At 39.6% G+C, this 20613-nt stretch overlaps 1 protein-coding gene across 1 annotated transcript in view; it reads left to right on the top strand.

Annotated features, from left to right (window-relative positions):
- The window catches only part of LOC126095029 (uncharacterized), a 183881-nt gene that overhangs the window by 6941 nt on the left and 156327 nt on the right, over positions 1-20613 (top strand). Inside the window, exon 2 of the mRNA XM_049909690.1 lies at positions 17712-17875. Within this exon, the coding sequence (XP_049765647.1) occupies positions 17745-17875 (131 nt within the window). The 5' untranslated portion in view covers positions 17712-17744. The remainder of the gene's footprint in view (positions 1-17711; positions 17876-20613) is intronic.

Genomic DNA, 20613 nt, shown 5'->3' with positions numbered 1-20613 from the left:
AGGAACCATAGCGACTATAACCGAGTGTCACGTGGCGTTCGTGTTATGTCCTAAACTCAGTTTTTAGTGAAACTGTGCCCCTTCAAACCCTCTTGAAGCTGTGGCTCTCAGAGTAAGGACAATGCAGGAAATAACTGTCTGCAATGTACATCTTCCTCCAGGTGATGCAGTATCCCTGAATGTAACAACTGCACTGATTGATCAACTCCGTAAACCTTTCCTACTTTTGGGCGATTTTAACACCCATAACCCCTTGTGAGGTGGCACTGTGCTTACTGGCTGAGGGATGTCGAAACTTTACTGTCTCAGTTTGACCTCTGCCTCTTAAATACTGGGGCCACCACACATTTCAGTGTGGCTCATGGTAGTTACTCGGCCATTGATTTATCAATTTGCAGCCCAGGACTTCTCCCATCTATCCACTGGAGAGTTCAGGAAAACCTGTGTGGTAGTGGCCATTTCCCCATCTTGCTGTCACTGCCCCGGTGTCAGGCCCATGGACGCCTACCGAGATGGGCTTTAAACAAGGCGGACTGGGAAACTTTCACCTCTGCTGTCACCATTGAATGTCCCACACACGGTAACATCGATGTGATGGTTGAGCAGGTGACTACAACAATCTTTTCTGTGGCAGAAAACACGATCCCTCGCTCTGTAGGGTGCCCCCAGCGAAAGGTAGTCCCTTGGTGATCGCCGGAAGTCGCTGAAGCAATTAAGGAGCGTCGGCAAGCTCTACAGCGGTATAAGTGGCACCCTTCCCTGGAGCACCTCATAGGCTTTAAACGGCTCCGTGCGTTTGCCAACTTATCAAATGACGGAAGTAGGAGTGTTGGGAGAGATATGTCTTGACCACTGGGTGCCATACATCACCTTCCCAAGTCCGGGCAAAGGTCAAACACGTTTTCGGGTAGCAGAACCCAACAGGTGGTCCCAGTGTTAACATAAATGGCATGTTATCTGCCGACACAAACGCGATTGCCGAGTACTTTGCTGAACCCTATGCTTGAGCCTCTGCGTCAGAGAATTACCCCCCAGCCTTTCCATCTCTCAAATGGCGGCTGGAAGAGGAAGTCCTCTCGTTCACTACACACCACAGTGAATCCTACAACACCCCATTTACAGAGTGGGACCTCCTCAGTGCCCATGCATATTGCTCCGACACAGCTCCTGCACCAGATTGGATCCACAGCCAGATGATTACACATCTCTCATCTGTCTACAAGTGACATCTCCTTGTCATCTTCAACTGGATCTGGTGTGATGGCGTCTTTCCATTGCAATGGCGGGCGAGCACCATCATTCCGGTGCTCAAACCCGATAAAAACCCACTTGATGTGGATAGCTATTGGCCCATCAGCCTTACCAACATTCTTTGTAAGCTGCTGGAATGTGTTGTGTGTCGGCGGTTGGGTTGGGTCCTGGAGTCACGTGGCCTACTGGCTCCATGTCAGGGCAGCTTCCGCCAGGGTCGCTCTACCACTGATAATCTTTTGTCCCTCGAGTCTGCCATCTGAATAGCCTTTTCCAGATGCTAACACCTGGTTGCCATCTTTTTTGATTTATGAAAAGTGTATGACGCCATCTGTTGACATCATATCCTTGCCACATTATACGAGTGGGGTCTTCGAGGCCAGCTCCCAGTTTTTATCCAAAATTTCTTGTCACTTCATACTTCCCATGTCCAAGTTGATGTCTCCCATAGTTCCCCCCATATCCAGGAGAATGGGGTCCCACAGGGCTCTATATTGAGTGTATCTCTATTTTTAGTGGCTATTAACAGTCTTGCAGCAGCTGTAGGGCCGTCCATCTCACATTCTCTGTGTGCAGATGATTCCTGCATTTCGTACTGCTCCTCCAGTACTGATGTTGCTGAGCAGCGCCTACAGGGAGCCATCCACAAGGTGCAGTCATGGGCTCTAGCCCACAGTTTCCAGTTTTTGGCCACAGAGTCATGTGTTATGCACTTCTGTCGGCGTCGTACCGTTCATCCAGAACCAGAACTTTACCTTAATGATGATCCACTCACTGTCTTGGAGACATATCGATTCTTAGGACTGGTTTCAATGCTCTATTGACTTGGCTTCCTCACCTTTGTCGGCTTAAGTGGAAGTGCTGGCAGCACCTCAATGCCCTCCGCTGCCTGAGCAACACCAACTGGGGTGCAGATCGCTCTACGCTGCTGGAGCTCTACAGAGCCCTTGTTCAATCCCGCCTTGACTATGGGAGTGTGGTTTATGGTTTGGCAGCACCCTCAGTGTTGCGTGTACTCGACCCAGTGCATCACTGTGCAGTTTGCCTAGCGACAGGAGCTTTTAGGAGGAGTCCGGTGACCAGCGTCCTTGTGGAGGTTGGAGTCCCTCCATTGCAGGTTAGGCATGCACAACTGCTGGCTAGTTACGTTGCACACGTTCATAGTTTCCCTGCACATCCGAATCACCATCTCCTTTTCCCACTCACCGCGGTTCATCTCTCGCATCGGCGGCCCATGTCTGGGCTTCCAATTGCAGTTCGTCCGATCCCTTCTTTCCGAACTGGAGTCCTTGTCTTTACCCGCTATACTTGAGGCCCATTCACGTACACCTCCATGGTGTACACCTAGGCTGCAGCTTCTCCTGGACCTTTCACATTGCCCTAAGCACTCAGTTAACCCCGCGGCTCTCCGCTGCCACTTCCTCTCGATTCTTGACATGTACTGAGGCCACGAAGTGGTTTACACTGATGGCTCAATGGCTGATGCGCATGTTGGCTTCGCATATGTCCGTGGAGGACATATTGAAAAGCATTCCTCGGCTGCTGGCTGCAGTGTTTTCACTGCCGAGCTGGTGGCTATATCTCGTGCTCTTAAGCACATCTGTTCATGCCCTAGGGAGTCAATTCTTCTGTGTATTGACACCTTGCAAGCTATCGACCAGTGCTACCCTCATAATACTTTTGTAGCAACCATCCAGAAGTCCTTCTACACCCTGGAATGGTCCAGTCATTCAGTGGTGTTTGTCTGGACCCCAGGTCACGTCGGAATCCCAGCAACGAACTTGCCAACAGGCTACGCAGAAACCACTTACGGAGATTGGCTTCTCTGCAACTGACCTGCGTTAAGTACTACGCCGCAACATTTTGCGGCTTTGGGAGACAAAATGGCATAACCTCAGCACGCACAATAAACTGCGTGCCATTAAGGAGACTAGGAATGTGTGGGAGTCCTCCATTCGGGCCTCTTGCAGGGACTCTGTGGTCCTCTGCCAGCTCCGCATTGGCCGCGCCTGGGCGACCCACGGCCGCCACCTGCGCTGCGATGACCCAGCTCAGTGTCCGTGTGGCGGCCGGCTGACAGTGGCCCACATCTCGGTGCTGTTCTTCTTTGGCTGCCGTGCGATGGACTCTTCAGTTACTGGAATCGTTGCCATTAATTTTAGCTGATAACGCCTCATTGGCTAATTTAGTTTTACGTTTTATACGTGACGGTGTGTTTTATCATTCTGTATAAGTTTTAGTGTATTTCATTTGTCCCTTTGTGTTCTCCGCTCTAATGCTTTTAGGATGGATGTTTTAATGTGTCCCAGAGTGGCTGGCTTTTCCTTTTTATTCCCATGGTCGGCCAGCCACAGTCATCTGCTCTCTTGTTTTTACCCCTTCTACCTGTTTCTTGCTTTTCTCTGTGCTTTTGTTTTCCTGTTTTGTCCATAGTAGTGTTGGTTGTCCTTCTGTTGTTCTTCTGGTTCTTCCTTTCTCCTGTTTTGTGCTGTATGTCTCATTTTCTTTCTTCTTTCCCTTGTATAATTATTTTACTTGGGAACAAGGGACTGATGACCTCGCAGTTTTGTCCCTTCTCCCCCTCCCCCGCCCCCCTTTTTAAACCAACCAACCATCTTCAAAATCTTATCAAGATTTGACCAGATAATTGTGCAGAATTTTTAGACAATATTTCATTATGGATGACAGATTATCTGCAAAATGCTGTGTTACTATTAATATTTTCTCCTGAGTCATTAATATACAACATGAACAGCAAGTGTCTCAATACACTTCCGTGGGGCACGCCTATAGTTATTTCTACTTCCGTCAATGGCTCTCCGTCCAGGGTAACATATTGTGTCTTCCTTATCAATAAATCTTCAGTTTCATTTTATGGTCTATATGACCATTCTTTCAGCAGTGAATGTTTGTGTGTTATTGAGCCAAATGCTTTTTGGGAGTCAAGAAAGACTGCATCTACCTGTCTGTCTTAATCCACAACTTTCAGGATGTCATGTGAAAAATGTGCAAATAGTTTTCCGCATGTCCAATATTTTCAAAAACCATATTAAGTGATATAGAAGAAGACATTCAGTTCAAAATACCTAATTATGTTTGAGATGTGGCATGTTATGTTTAAAATAGGGACTAACTGAGCCACAAATTCTGTATAGCTTCTGGTAGGGGTTTCGTTGGGCTCTGAAGCTTTGTTCAGTTTTACCAATTTCAGCTCTTTCTCAACACCACTGACACTAATATCTATGTCACTCATCTTTGAAGTGTTGTGAGAATTACGCTGAGGCAGTTCTCCTTTATTTTTCATTTTAAAGGAACATTTGTAAGCTGAGTTCAGCATTACTGCTTTTGTTTTTCTATCCTCAGTTTAAGAACTCCATTCCTGTTTGTAGAATAAATTTGGTCCCAGCAACAGCTTTTATGTATTACCAGAAATTCTTTGGTTCTTGTGAGAGAGCTTTCTATAAAATTATGGTATAGTAATCATATGGAGGCTTCATGCATTTCTCTTCTGATGGGCAAACACGTTTCATTTACAGTTTCTCTCTCTGTATCTCTATGATTTGTTTGTTAAACCTATTGTCCAGTAGTCAAATTTTCTTTAGAAATTAGCAAATAGAGACAGTATACTGGTGAGAGGCTCTCCCACCTGATCTACTACATACATGTGTATTCAGTGCTTGGTTATTCTTCTTCTGAACTTTGGCAACATTTTCTCTAAATGTTTATGCTCATAACTAATGCTGATGTTGCTGTGTGTCCTAAATATTTTGTTGGTAACTCTAGTTGAGCATAAGATGGTGAGAGCGATATGTGACAGTATAGGAGGAGGTTAACTGCATGGGAAGACTATAGAGATAAGGTGTGGATAACCTCATCTGTGTTGCTGTATGTGTTATCTTTATTTGGAATTTTCTGTCTGGGTCACAGATTGCTGCTCGACCTAGCCATCAGCTCATTTATGTATATAGAGAACAAGACCAGTCGTATGACACTTCCTTGTGTACTTCTGATGATACGTTTGTCTCTGATGAACATTCGCAATCCAGGACAATGTACTGGGTTCTCTTACTTAAGAGGTCTGTGAGCCACTAACATATTTGAGAATATAATCCATATGCTCAGATGTTTGTTAATAATCTGCAGTGTGGCACTGTGTGTAACACTTTCCAGCAATGTAAGAACCTGGGATCTGCCTGTTACCCTTCAACCATGGTTCATAGGGTATTGCACAACATACGACAGACCGAGTTGCACATGAGTGATGATTTCAAAATCGGTGCTGATTTGTGGATAGGGATTTTCTCTGTTAAGTATATTTATTGTATTTGAACTTAGAATTTGCTGAAGAACTCTGCAGCAAACCAGTGTTAAGGATATTACTCTGTAATTTTGAAGTTCTGTTGTTTTACCTGCCCTACAAACAGGTTGTAACATATACCATTCAAAAATTGCAAAAATAATGTACTTAAGAATCATTACAAATAATGAACTTTGAAAAACTACCGATGATTCTGTTGGAACCACTGCCAGTGTTGATCACTAAGAAATAAATGTTTGAATGGCAAATGCACAACTAAAAGGAATTTTGGAAATATGCTCATCTGTGTGAAGTATAATTTGATGATTTCCCAGGCTATTTTGTGAATATGTTAATCAACCTAAACACCATTTTAAATAACCCTTCATTTATTGCTTTGAATTTCATCAGAAAAAAAGCATTACACATTTCTGGCAACAATTGACACAGACAGCTGACTGAATGCAGGCCAACACCAAACTTAACAGGGACTGACTTGGTGGGCATTGCTGCTGTGGTATAAATGACTTACATCAATTCAAATATTCCAAAGTACTGTTTAGAGGAATACAGCACTGAAATTATAACTAAATATTGTGTGTCTCTGACAATTTGAACACAGGATGCATTACTACAAAATGTGGTAACAGGTTTTACATAAGCAGAATTTAAATAGTAAAAAATTTCTGTAGAAAAAATTAGATTTTGTAAACAATTAGTTCAGAAAAAAGTTAATTTACATTTTAATTAGACAGTTATAACATTCTTCCTGAGTCTTTGACACAATATTAACAAATTTATAGACTCAAAAGTTTTGTAGGCACTTTTAAGCTAATTTTGAACTGCTACAATGCCCTCTACAACTTTACAAAACCAATTTTAATGTAAAATAGTAGTTTTGATATCTGATGGCATAGTATTTAATATAATGACATTTGCATCATGGTAAAACATCAAAATTATGTATCGCAGAAAGCTAAAATATCACAATTCACACAACCTATGCAGTGGATTCTATATTAACCCCTTAACATATTGATTTTATTTTTCATATCATGTTCCAAGAAATTTCTTTTTTATTAATGAAAAACATCCGATAATGAATGGAATCATGTATGGACATATAAAGATAGCTTTTAAAGCTCAAAATAATGAGTTACAAAATTTTGAAGATCACCAATAATAATGTTCTGAGTTTACTCGTCCACTGGACTTTAACTAAAATATCCTGAAACTTGAGGTTATTTTTTAGTTTGTGTGTAGCTATGAAGTCTAACCATGTATTTCACATCGGTTTGCTCTGAACATAAGTCTTGGAGGAGCTGGCTAGAGCACAGTTGATGTATTTATGTCACACCACTGGTGAGCACTTGTCACTCTGCTGATGAATTGTCATCACTTTACATCTCTAATGAAGTAAGATAACATTCTTCTCGATTTTTAGGCTGCTAAATTCAGTGTCAAACTCAGGGTAACAATATCCAACCTTTTTTGAAAGCGTTGCCTAAACAACAGTACAGGAGAGAGACTGAAAGTGCATAGTTTGCTTTGGGGGATCCAAAGCTGCTCACAGTAAAGACAATATGTAGTGGCAACCACCGCAACCAAAACACAGCAGCCAGGCTACTAATGTAGGACTAGATGCTCTCTAGTGGCCGAACACTAAATTATCAGTGCTGAAACAGATATAAGCAGAGTTTTATTTCTTTTGAAGGTCTGTTATTAAGTTACTCAGATATACTCAGAATGTTAAATTTCTGTCAGAATAATAAAAATGAGATCACTCAGGGTTGTATGTTACTGGGTCAAAGTTAGGGGGAACAGATTGTATACTGTTGACCAATTCCATTACAACACAAGAATTCACAATGAAAAGAATTTTGCAAGCATGAAAATGTGACCAAAATTCTGACACCAACGTAATGGAACTAATAATTCTCAGAAAGTGAAATGTGCTAAGTATGTTTAAGTATCATGTCCAAAATACTATTTAATTTCATAACAGTTATGTAAGCTGACTGAGATGTTGACTTTTTTGTTTTTTCAAAGAAAAGCTAGTTTGCGTCTGACAGATAGACATGGAAAACCAAAAATAAAATTCAAGATCTGCAAGGGATTCACTATTATTACAAAATTCAAAAACCACTGATACTAACTAGGCGCTATTACACACAGTAACAGAATAATAGCTAATTAGGAAGTATGCTGTCTTAATAGAGTAAAAATGTGCTAATTAGATCCTTTGAATAATCATTTCTGTCATATATTACTTTTAAATAACATTTCACATAATCAACAATACCAGAGAAGGAAAGTTGCTACTCACCATATAGCGGAGATGTTGAGTCGCTATAGGCCTATCACGACTCAGCATCTCCGCTATATGGTGAGTAGCAACTTTCCTTCTCTGGTATTGTTACATTCCATCCTGTATTTTCCATTGTTTGATTTCCCATAGTCAGTAATAGTAACCCACTTTTCTTACATCACCTCATTGTACATTCCAGTATCTGTCTATCAACATAGGTTTCTACTTTCTTTTTTGTGTGACAGTTTGTGAATAATAATTACAACCTCTCATTCCAGTCAAAATTTGAGTTAATCATCATTGAATTACTTCAACTTTATCCCAATTATCTCTACTCAGTTCACAGTTTACAGTTTGATTAAGACATTGTGTCATTCTCATTTGTAAAATTATCTTTTCCCAACATTTACATTTTCTCTTGTCACAGATTATTTCATTAATTAGCTTGACAAAATTAGACATATTTTGTCACAGATCCATCCTAAATGACACCAGGAACATTCTTTCCAACAGTCCATAATACAGAGCCCCACAGTATTATTGTACCTGGCCATTGTCAGAAACAGATGGTGGCATTACAGGAAACAAATACAGTGGTGATTAAAGAAAACACATTGCATTGTCTATGTTTTCGGGTCAGTGTGCATGTACTATCGTCCACGAATATGCGCTGCTTCATGATAAGCAAAGTGAAGCGCCCTCAGTCTTGGGTGCAATAATATTGTGCTCGACTAGTAATTACCTGTCACATAGTTGAAGTAGCAACAACATTCACTTTATCATCACCACAACATAGTCGACATTATGAACCACATAACCAGCATCGCTTCATTAGATCAGTTCAAGAGTAAATATTGCTTGTGTAACTATTTCTTACAAGATTTCCATAGAATTTCAATGTCTGTTGATATAGCTGTTCTTCTCTAATGGTCAACAAATGTCATAAAACATACATGGGATAAGCAAAAATAGCTGTTAATTATTTACAAAAATATTATGAAAAGGATGGATAGATTGCTACCCACCACATAGTGATGCTGAGTCACAGATAGGTGCAACAAAAAGGCTTTTTTGTCCATCTGTCTCATTTTCATTAGTCTGCCCTTACATTTTTAGAACAAATAGCTGTTTTGAATAAAGCCACTGCTCCTCCTCTTGGGCTGCTTAGTAGCTGTTTTTATTCACTTCTTCTTGTTATGTTTTTATGTAACATCATAGGATGGAAGCTAGGTGTGCAACATAATTTCTCTCTTCTGTTTAGCACTAATCTTGACACAGTCACAGTCGTATATTTACTAGTTAGTAACCAGTTTCAGATATACCATCTCCAGACCAGAATATTGTTGCAGTGGCAGTGTAGCCAACAGTGAAGTAGGAGTGTTATATACTGGAAACCAATTTGCTGCATAAGCAAAACATCTTATACTGACCAGGCACAGTGCCTTAGGGAAACACAATGATGTTAAGTTGACTAGTTACTATATAACATGCAGTAACAGATGGTGACATGATAGTGAGTTGAAACAGGCAATATATCATTCATGTGTTTTAAAGCTACAGTATTTATGTCACACATAGACACAGGAAACAAGCAAGAAGGACACTGAATTAGTTAATAAATCATTTAAAAGTAAAAATTCACGTGAATATGGTAAAATATCAAGTAGGCTTGTAAAGACCGTGCATTGTGTTGTACTCACTCACCTATGCAATGTATCTTTCAGACACAGTTGGTTTCCACAGAGATTAAAAAAAATCATTAATAAAATCACGTGTAAAAAGGGAGAAAGAGCCAATGTAGACAGCTGTAACCAATCTTGCTGCTATTATTGTTTTCAAAGGTTTAAAGTGCCAATATAAGATAGTATTAACGTATCCAAAGACACAAAGTCTTTTGTTAGAGTTACAGTTTGGATTCAGCAAATTAGTTTCAACTGAAAATGTATCATCATCATCGTCATCATCATTGTTAGTACTTTTTTTTGTTTATGTGAGGCACTTGCAGTACTGAGTGTTAAATTAAGAAAAATAGCTATCTTCTTTAAATTAACGAAAGTATTTGCTTGCGTGGACATTTCTATATTTTTATGTAATTTGAAGCATTATGAAATTAGAGAAAAACATGGTTTCCACTGCTTTTCCTTACAGATTGTCACATAACAGCAACAAAACATCACATGTAAAGTTTCTGACATGAAAGGTATGTACAAATGAAATATTGTTATTCAAGGGTGGTCAAATAATCAGTGCAGTTGAAAATTTTAAATCCAAAGAGCTGAAGGTTCCTGAAAAGTGTACTTTGAAGTGTCACATTGAGGATCTTGTGCAGAAACTAAATGTTGTACTATTCATTACAAGGATAATCACCAGTATCACTGACAGTGAACTGCAGCAAGCTTGTTTACTTTGCCAATTTTTGAATTATTGTCTCTTATTCTTAGCTCAGGAAAGGGCAGTTGGAACCAAACTTAGTGTCTAGACACTCATAGACATTAGAAAATCTGAAATGAGGGCCGCAAAGTGAAATAAAAAATGCCAAACTCATTTTTCAAACGTTCTTTACGAAGGAAGAAACAGAAGTAATGCCATAATTTAATTCTAACACCTCTGGAAAGATAAGTGCTGTAGTTGTTAGTGGTACTACAGTTATTAGTGCCGGTGGCATTGAGAAACAGCTGAAACCCCAAAAATTAAGCAAGGCTCCAGGGCTCAATGGATTGGATGTCAGATTCTGTACAGAATTTACAACTGAATTAGTTCTCAAATCTCTGGAACAAAAAATTACACCCATTGGTTGGAAGAAAGCCCTGTCACACCCATCTATAAAAAGGTAGCAGTAGTGATCCACAAAACTACTGTCCAATCTCATTGATGTTCATGTGAAATTGTAGAACATACTCTGAAATTAAACGTAATAAGGTACCTTAAACAGAATGACCTCATCTGTGCCGGCCAGCATGGATTTTGAAAATATTCTTCTTGAGAAACCAAACTTGCACTTTTCTCGAGGATCAAAGCAGTCAGGTAGATGCTGTATTGTTCCACAAAATTTCGGGAGAACTGTCAGATGTTTGTAACTTCCTGCCACAGTATTTTGGCACAGAGTCTTCTGGCCATCTTCAGGTGGTACCGACAAAAATGCACTGAGCTCTGGTATTTAAGGCCACGCCAGCACATGCGTTGTGGATTTACTTGGCCTCCTCCATAGCCGGCGTAGTTCTGTGATGGAACCGTGGGAAGACAATCAAATTGATATCAATGCAGCGAGTTTTAAATCTCACAGATGCTGTATTACTTGACTTAAAAAAATTGTCTCAATACCATACCACCAACTGGATGGTTACCAACCAAATTTGTGGCTCGATTGAGGGTTTCTTTGGCGGAGAGCCAGTTACAGTTATAAAATTAACTTTAGATGTGCTACAGGGAAGTGTTTCGGTATAGTCACTATTCATGTTTCATATTAGTGTCCTATAATATGGTATTAATTGTAACTCAGGCTTTTTGCAGGTAATGCTGTTGTCCATTATTAAATACTGTGTGAAAAAAGCTGCACAAGTATTTGGTCACATCTTAATAAGATTTCAAAGTCGTGCAAAGATTTGCAACTTGCTTTAAATGTACAGAAATTTGAAGTTGTGCACTCAGCAAAATATGGACAAATAGTGTTGTGACTACAGCATCAGTGAGTCACAAATGGAACCAGTCAGGTCCTTCAAATACCTGTGTGTAACAATTTATGGGCATATAACATTATTATGAAAGGATAGTTGCTACCCACCATATAGCGGAGATGCTGAGTTACAGATGGCATAAGAAAAAGACTGTCAGAAGTGAGCTTTCAGCCAATAAGGCCTTCGTCGGAAACAGACAACACACACACACACACACACACACACACACACACACACACAACCACAGTCTCTATCTGCTGAGGTCGGACTCAGAGAGTCTGCCTTGTTGGCCAAAAATTCACTTTCTAACAGTCTTTTTGTTGTGCCTATCTGGGACTCAGCATCTCCGCTATATGGTGAGTAGCAACTATCCTTGTTACATTCCATCCTTGGTTTGCCATTGTTTAATTTGTGGGGATATGAAATACGATGACCACATAGACTCCATTGTAGGTAAAGCAGATGGCAGACTTTGCATATTGCCAGTATCCTGCCAATAATGCAATCAGTCAACAAAAAAGAGACTGCTTAAAAACACTTGTTCATCCCATCTCAAAATATTGCTCTAGTGTGCAGGACCTAAACCAGATAAGACTGACAAAGGATAATGAATGCATTCAAATAAGTATAGCACAAATTGTCACAGGCTGTTTGAGACACGGGAGAGGAAGAAAAATACTGAATTCTCAGGTGCTTGAAGATAAACTTCAATTAACGCAGGAAAGCCTGCCTACAAAGGTACAATAGACAATATGTAACATTCCCTTCTCCTTCCAAATACATAGACATTCAAAAGGCATCACAACATGATGTGTAGTATCTGTCACTTGAATTTTCAGACTCATTGGCTGATTAAGAATGGAAGCACTGTGATACAGCTAGACTTGTGATTTTTATTAATACTTTTTTGTCACACAGTTTCATATCATGCACCACTGAACAACTATTACAGAGCAAAGCAACTTTCCTATGAATATTTACTAATGCGACAGAGAGTGATTCAAACAATAAATGGATAGTGTGCCAAGCCAAGACAACAGTCAGTGAAGGAGCTTGAATACATGTGACCTGGCACACAGTGCTGTTTGCTGCCCATATTTTCCTGCATTGTTGACACAGCAATTTACTTCCTTCATCACTGATACAAATGAATGTGCTCCCCTGTGCCGTAATTTGATTACAGAGATTAAGCTGCACATGTTGCTAGTACTAATTGAAGAATCTATAAATATACTTCAGCCCATTGTTCATCAAGCCCTTGGGAGCCACAAGGATTAGCCTAATTAAAATGTGGACAGGGGTGTGTCAGAAATCATTCTTCCCACACTCAATATGAAACTGGAACAGAAAGAAACCCTAACAAGTGGTACAATACTAAGTATCCTCTGCCATGCACCTCACAGTGACCTACAAGGTGTGGATGTCGATGTACAGTCGTGATTCAGTTTTGAATGCCATGTCTACCATTGTTCAAGCATCTCAGAATGCTGACCTTGTCCTTCAGTTCTGTTATGGACTAAGATAGTTGTTTTCTCTTGGGCTTTGGGTTATGCGATGTGCTGTACTCGTGCATAAATTTTTGGTCACTGTTGATTACTAATTCTGACTTTTCGTGTTTAATCTGCAAAGTCAGAAAGAAAAACCACATATGTCTTGGCTGGTGTAGAATTCATCTCTTTCTGCAGATTCTTCTGTGCTGGAGACTGGAAAGTTCTATCACAAAACCAAATATTTCAAGAAATGATGTACTCACCTTCTTCTTTAACAGCAATGTATATTGACCAATTTGTTACAACATTCAAACACCTCATACAGTACTGTTACTACTTCGATATTAACTGATATTGATTGTGAGACAAATGGCAGCTAACAGAAAAGAGAGAGAGAGAGAGAGAGAGAGACTTCTGCTGATCTCATAATGTCACTGCAATTGTCACAGCATTTATTCTTCCGTGGCTCACACCATATTCCAAGGCAGGACCCAATAACACAGGATAAACTGCTCAAACAGCACAGTGTCCCATACTAACTTATTACTTAAATAAAACTCTTATGGTGACAATCAACTTTTGTCGGTTCAGAAGATGCTGTGCATATGTCACTTCACCGGGTGGTATGTTACACTATACAGTATATAAACTCAATATAGGTAATAACAAGGCCTCATTCAAAGGGAACTACAGCATTCACGTAGTGAACACATGACATTAAAATGATTAGCTCTTAGGCAATCCATTCATAAGAGTTATATAGGAAGGTGTATGCTATTCTTCAGGCTTAAAGTAGAATTGAAAAAATTGAGTGATAAGCCCCAGTTTTACAAATATAACTGAAAGATTTCTTTGTTGAACACTTTTTATTCTTATTTAGAGTCGTTCACTGTATTTTTGTTTTACATACTGATGGAAAAAATCTGCATGCATTTGTACATTGTATTTTTCATTTACTTAAAATGTTTTAAACAATATTCTGTGAATTATGTAGTGGTTCATTCCACGGCTGAATAAATTTGCAACACATTATTACATTGAATCTTAAGAAAAATAAAATTAGAGAAGACACATTTGCTGGACGCAGGACAGTTCATAGTTCATGGTCTGCAAATTTGATAATGTGAAGGTTCAGATTGGTCTTCAGCCATACTTTGGGTGCAGATACGTGTTGTTACCGCATGACAGAGTAAATTAAAGACTTGTCCAGGATGGCAGCCTGTAATTTGTATGCCTAAGAAAGAGGGAAGTGAGTTAGCAACGGTACACACTCCAGTTTTCTGTCATGTGGAGCACTGACGCATATTACACGTCTGTATGACAATGCATTGCCTTGTACAACAATTATTCACAGAGTCACACTTTTGTTTGACAAAACAGCTTGTATACTAGTACCATATTTATTTATGCCGTAATGTGATTTGTAGCCACAATAGACACAAAACCGACAACCACCACAGTACTGCAAGTTTATATGCCAACAAGTTCTATAGATGATGAAGAGAGTGAAGAAATGTATGATGAGATAAAAGAAATTATTCAGATAGTTAAAGGAGATGAAAATTTTGTAGTAGTGAGGGACTGAATTTCGATAGTAGGAATAAGAAGATAAGGATAAAAAGTAGGTGGGTAAGCATTGGGGAAAGGAATGAAAGAGGAAGCTGCCAGGTACAATTTTGTCCAGAGTGTAACTTAATCTTGATTTAAGAATTATGAAAGAAGGTTATATATGTGGAAGAGACCAGGAGACACCAGAAGGTTTCCGATTATTATATAATGATAAGACAGAGATTTCAGAACTAGATTTTAAATTGTATAACATTTCCAGAGGCAGATGTGGACTCTGACCACAGTTTATTGGTTATGAACTGTAGATTAAAACTAAAGAAATTACAAAAAGGTTGTGAATTAAGGAGATGGGACGTGGATTAGTAGAAAGAACCAGAGATTGTTGAGAGTTTCAGAGGGAGCATTATGGTGTGATTGACAAAAACAGGAGAAAGGAATGCAGTAAAAGAAGAATGGATAGCTTTGAGAGATGAAACAATGCAGGCAGCAGAGGATCAAGTACGTAAAAAGACAAGGGTTAGTAGAAATCCTTGGATAACACATGAGATATTGAATTTATCTGTTGAAAGAAGAAAATATAAAAATGCAGCAGATGAAGAGAGTGAAAGGGAATACAAGTGTTTAAAAACTGAGATTTACAGGAAGTGCAAAATGGCTAAGCAGGAATGGCTAGAGGACACATGTAAGGGTTTAGAAGCATATTTCGCTAGGGTAAGGATAGATACTGCTTACAGAAAAATTAAAGAGGCCTTTGGAAAAAAAGAGAAGCAGATGTATGAATATCAAGAGCTCAGACGAAAAACTAGTCCTAAGCAAAGAAGGGAAAGCTGAAAGGTGGAAGAAATACATAGTAGGTGTGTACAGGGGAGATGAACTTGAAGACAGTATTATAGAAGTGGAAGAGGATGTAGATGAAGATGAGATGGGAGATATGATACTGCATGAAGAATTTGACAGAGCACTGAAAGACCTATGTCGAAACAAGCTCCGGGAGTAGGCAACATTTCATCAGAACTACTGACAGCCCTGTGTGAACCAACCATGATAAAACTGTTCCATGTGGTGTGCAAGCTGTATGAAACATTTGAAATACCCTCAGACTTCAAGGAGACTGCAATAATGCAAATTCCAAAGAAAGCAAGTGCTGTTACCAAACCATCAGTTTAATAAATCATGGAAGAGAAGCTGTGGTTGAGAAGGGAGTGTGAGACAGGATTGTAGCCTATCGCCAGTGTTATTCAGTCTGTACATTGAGCAAGCAGTAAAGGAAACCAAAGAAAAATTTGGAGAAGGAATTAAAGTTCAGGGAGAAGGAATAAAAACTTTGAGGTTTGCCAGTGACATTGTAATTTTGTCAGAGAAGGCAAAGAGCAGTTGAATGGAATGGACATTGTGTTGAAAGGAGGATATAAGATAAACATCAACAAAATCAAAACAAGGGTAATAGCATGTAGTCAAAGTAAGTCAGGTGATGCTGAGGGAATTAGATTAGGAAATGAGACACTTAAAATAGTAATAGGTTTTGTTATTTGGGCAACAAAATAACTGATGATGGCCGAAGTAGAAAGGATATAAAATGTTGACTAGCAATGGCAAGAAAAGTGTCTCTGAAGGAAAGAAATTTGTTAACATGGAATTTAGTTTTAATTATTAGAAAGTCTTTTCTGAAAGTATTTGTATGGAGTGTAGCCATGCATGAAAGGGTAACGAGGATGACAAACAATTTAGACAAGAAGAGAATAGAAGCTCTTGAAATGTGGTGCTGTAGAAGAATGCTTAAGATTATGTGGATAGATGTGGAGGTACTGAGCAGAATTGGGGAGAAAAGATATTTGTGGCCCAATGTAAGTAGAAGGAGGGATTGGTTGATAGGACACTTTTGGAGACATCAAGGGATCGCCAATTTGGTGTTGAGGCAGAAGGGGGGGGGGGGGGGGGGGAGTGTGAGGGGTAATAATTTTAGGGGGAGACCAATAAATGAATACAGTAAGCAGATTTAGAAGGATGTGAGTTGCAGTATTTATTTGGTGATGAAGAGACTTGTACAGGATAGAGCAGCATGGAGAGCTGCATCATATCAGTCTCTGGACTGAAGACCATAACAACCACAATGTGAATGACTACATTTCATCTGAATAAACCACTGGTTACTTTATTTACTTATTTCTCTATTTATTAGAATCTCATGCAATCTGTCTCTCAGATCTCATTCACACATAATAATTTGTTTATCTGCCCCCCCCCCCCTTTAAAATCAATTTCCATAGCAAAACAATTTTTATGAGTTTCGTTACTAGCTTTGAAATCCAGTCCTGTGTAACAAAAGCTGTGATTTTTTTCACAAATTTAGTATTTCTTGGTATTGTTAATATGCAGAAATTGCTGCGTAATAATACATTTATCCACATCATCAGTAGCATATTTATTTTGTGCACTTCACTTTTCTTCTTCTTCTTTATCTTCTTCTTGGTAGGTATTTGAATCCCTCTCCATTCTACATGTCCCTCCCATAACAATTGATATCCCATCAATTCACTCAGCTTTAGCATTTTACTTGCACATTTGCCACCTTATCTGTCACTCATGCCCCATTTTTGTCATTATGATCCATCTCTGCATTTCACTCCAACTGAGATACACTGTTTGTGAGTACCGTAACTGCTGTTCCCATGGGAACACACACTCTCACCACACAAATTTGCTGCTCTTAATAGGATTGTTAACAGGGACTGTTGGTATTTTTAGTGCAATACAGTCATAAATGTAACTAGGACAAAACTAAATTATTTTGTAATAAAACATCAGAGGCCAAGGAGCCCTTACATCAACCCACAGCAGATAACGCTGGTCTGACAGTCTGTGTGTGTAATTTGAACTTAACCGAAATATGTTTTCAAAAAGAAGCACTGCAAACTACCTACTTACCTCTCTTGTACTTTGTAATGACTGTAACCACAGGAGAAAGAACTACTCTCCCTATGTGCTATGCTGCCAGCTCTTGAAACTTCCAGATACTTTTGTAAAATGAGTGATAATCATGCTTTTTTTTTAATTGTATATGTGTATGAAATTCAGTTTTAAATTGTTACATTTATAACTGATTTCGTCTCCTATCTATACAGAATATTTCATGAAACAAGAAAGAAGAATTAAAGATGGGCCTCCTAAGGCTTCCAGATGAAATTCTGCTAATGATTTTCTCACATCTTTCCATTGTTGACCAGGAACGTCTATCAGGAACATGCCAGAGGTTAAAAACAATTTCATCTGAAAAACGTTTGTATAGGTAAGTTTAACACTTTTATGATATCCAAAATAATCTGATACATAAACTGTACTGTTTTGTGTTAAAATAATATTCTTGTTGTACTTAGGTCTTGTATGTAAACACTAAACTAAGAACAGTAGCCTTATTAATAACATTAATCATGGGCCGGTGGGGGGGGGGGGGGGGGGGGGGATGCATGAGGGGGGGTCATTTGCTTACGGCCATCCAGATGTAGGTTTTCCATGATTTTCCTAAATCTCTGCAAGGAAGTGTTGGGACAGTTCCTTTGAAAGGACATGGCTGATTTCCGCCCTCATCGTTGAGACAGTCCAAGCTTGTATCTAATGACCTTGATATCAACGGGATGTTGAACCATTATCCTCCTTGCTTCCTCTCTTTCTTTTTTTCTTCCTTCCTTCCTTCCTTCCTTCCTTCCTTCCTGTATGTCAAAAATATGAATATTATAGTTGTGCACTCCAAATATATGAGTGCAATTTTCTACAAATCTGAAGTTATGCTAGTAATAAGATTTACACACACACACACACACACACACACACACACACACACACACACACACACTGAGGTAACAAAAGTCATAGGACAACAGATGGCGGCAGTAGCACATACACAAGGCATAAAAGGGCAGTACAATGATAGAGCTGTCATTTGTTCTCAGGTGATTCACATGAAATGGTATCTGACATGATTATGGCAGCGTGACTGGGATCATCAGACATAGAACGCTGAATGGTAGAGGGAGCTAGATGCATAGAACACTCCATATTGGAAATAGTTAGGAAAATCAATATTCCAAGATCCACAATGTCAAGAGTGTACCGAGAATACCAAATTTCAGGCATTACCTCTCACCCTGGACAACACAGAGGCCAGTGGCCTTCACTTATCGACTGAGTGCAGTACTGTTTATGTAGAGTTGTCAGTGTTAAAAGACGAGCAACACTGGATGAAATAACAGCAGAAATCAATGTGGGACTTAATGACGAATGTATCCATTAGGACAGTGCGGTGATATCTGGCGTTAATGGACTATGGCAGCACACGACTGATGCGAGTGCTGTTACTGACAGGATGACATCACCTGCAATGCCTCTCCTGGGCATGACCGTATGAGGTGGTTTTGGAGTGTGGCACAGACTCAGTGAAGCAATGGACCCAGGTTGTCGTCAGCAAGGCACCGTGCAAGATGATGATGGCTCCGTATTGGTGTAGGCTGTGTTTACATGAAATTGAACAGATCGTTGACTGGAGATGGTTATGTTCGGCTACTTGGAGACCATTTACAACAATTTGAGGGCTTCACATTCTCCAAGCAAAGATGGAATTCTTGTGGATGATAATGCGCCGTGTCACTAGGCCACAGTTGTTTGCAATTGGTTTCAGAAACATTCCAGACAATTCAAGTGAATGATTTGACCACCCAGATCATCCGACGTGAATCCCGTCAAACATTTATGGGACATAATCGAGAGTTCAGTTTTTGCACAAAATTCTGCATCGCCAACACTTTCGCAATTATGGGCAGCTATAGAGGCAGCATGGCTCAATATTTCTTCAGGGGTCTTTCAGTGACTTTTTGAGTCCATGCCATGTCGAGTTGCTGCACTATGCTGGGCAAAAGGAGGTCCGACATGATGTTAGGAGGTATGCCATGACTTTTGTCACCTGTGTGTGTGTGTGTGTGTGTGTGTGTGTGTGTGTGTGTGTGCGCGCGCGTGCGCGCGTGTGTGTTTTTGTTTGTTTTAAAATCCTGTGTTTTGAAGACATGGTATGAGGACAAAGAAATTCTCACCCTCCCAGTGATTTTGGGCAAAAAGTGCATCCATTGCTACGAAATATCATTGCTTTGAAACACCCTTTTGGGTTAAAACTCATTGTCCAACTTTTTTTTCAGTGAGTAGGTTCTTTCCATGAAGTGTGATTTTTGAAGGACTGCAAAATACTCACCTAGACTGCCATACTCAAAGTATTTTTCAGCCACAATTTCCTTTTGATATGAGGGTATGAACCAAACAAAATCAAATCTTTATTATTACATGACATGCCTCATACAATCAAAGATTGTGATATAGGTGACGTGTCAGTTCTATCATTACGTATAGACTAATAAAAAGTTAATACAAGGTGGTGGTTGTTGTTGCTGTTGTTGTTGTTGTTGTGGTCTTCAGTTCTCAGACTGGTTTGATGCACTCTCCATGCTACTCTATCCTGTGCAACCTTCTTCATCTCCCAGTACCTACTGCAACCTACATCCTTCTGAATCTGCTTAGTGTATTCATCTCTTGGTCTCCCTCCACGATTTTTACCCTCAATGCTGCCCACCAATGCTAAATTTGTGATCCCTTGGTGCCTCAGAACATGCCCTACCAACCGGTCCCTTCTTCTTGTCAAGTTGTGCCACAAACTCCTCTTCTCCCCTATTCTATTCAATACCTCCTGATTAGTTATGTGATCTACCCATCTAATCTTCAGCATTCTTCTTTAGCACCACATTTCGAAAGCTTTTATTCTCTTCTTGTCCAAACTATTTATCATCCACGTTTCAATTCCATACATGGCTACACTCCATACAAATACTTTCAGAAACGACTTCCTGACACTTAAATCTATACTCAATGTTAACAAATTCCTCTTCTTCAGAAACGCTTTCCTTCCCATTGCCAGTCTACATTTTATATCCTCTCTACTTCAACCATCATGAGTTATTTTGCTACCCAAATAGCAAAACCAATTTA

Source organism: Schistocerca cancellata, chromosome 8 (assembly GCF_023864275.1).
Source record: "Schistocerca cancellata isolate TAMUIC-IGC-003103 chromosome 8, iqSchCanc2.1, whole genome shotgun sequence".
Classification (NCBI taxonomy): Eukaryota; Metazoa; Arthropoda; class Insecta; order Orthoptera; family Acrididae; genus Schistocerca; species Schistocerca cancellata.
This window is presented reverse-complemented; position numbering and strand designations above follow the sequence as displayed.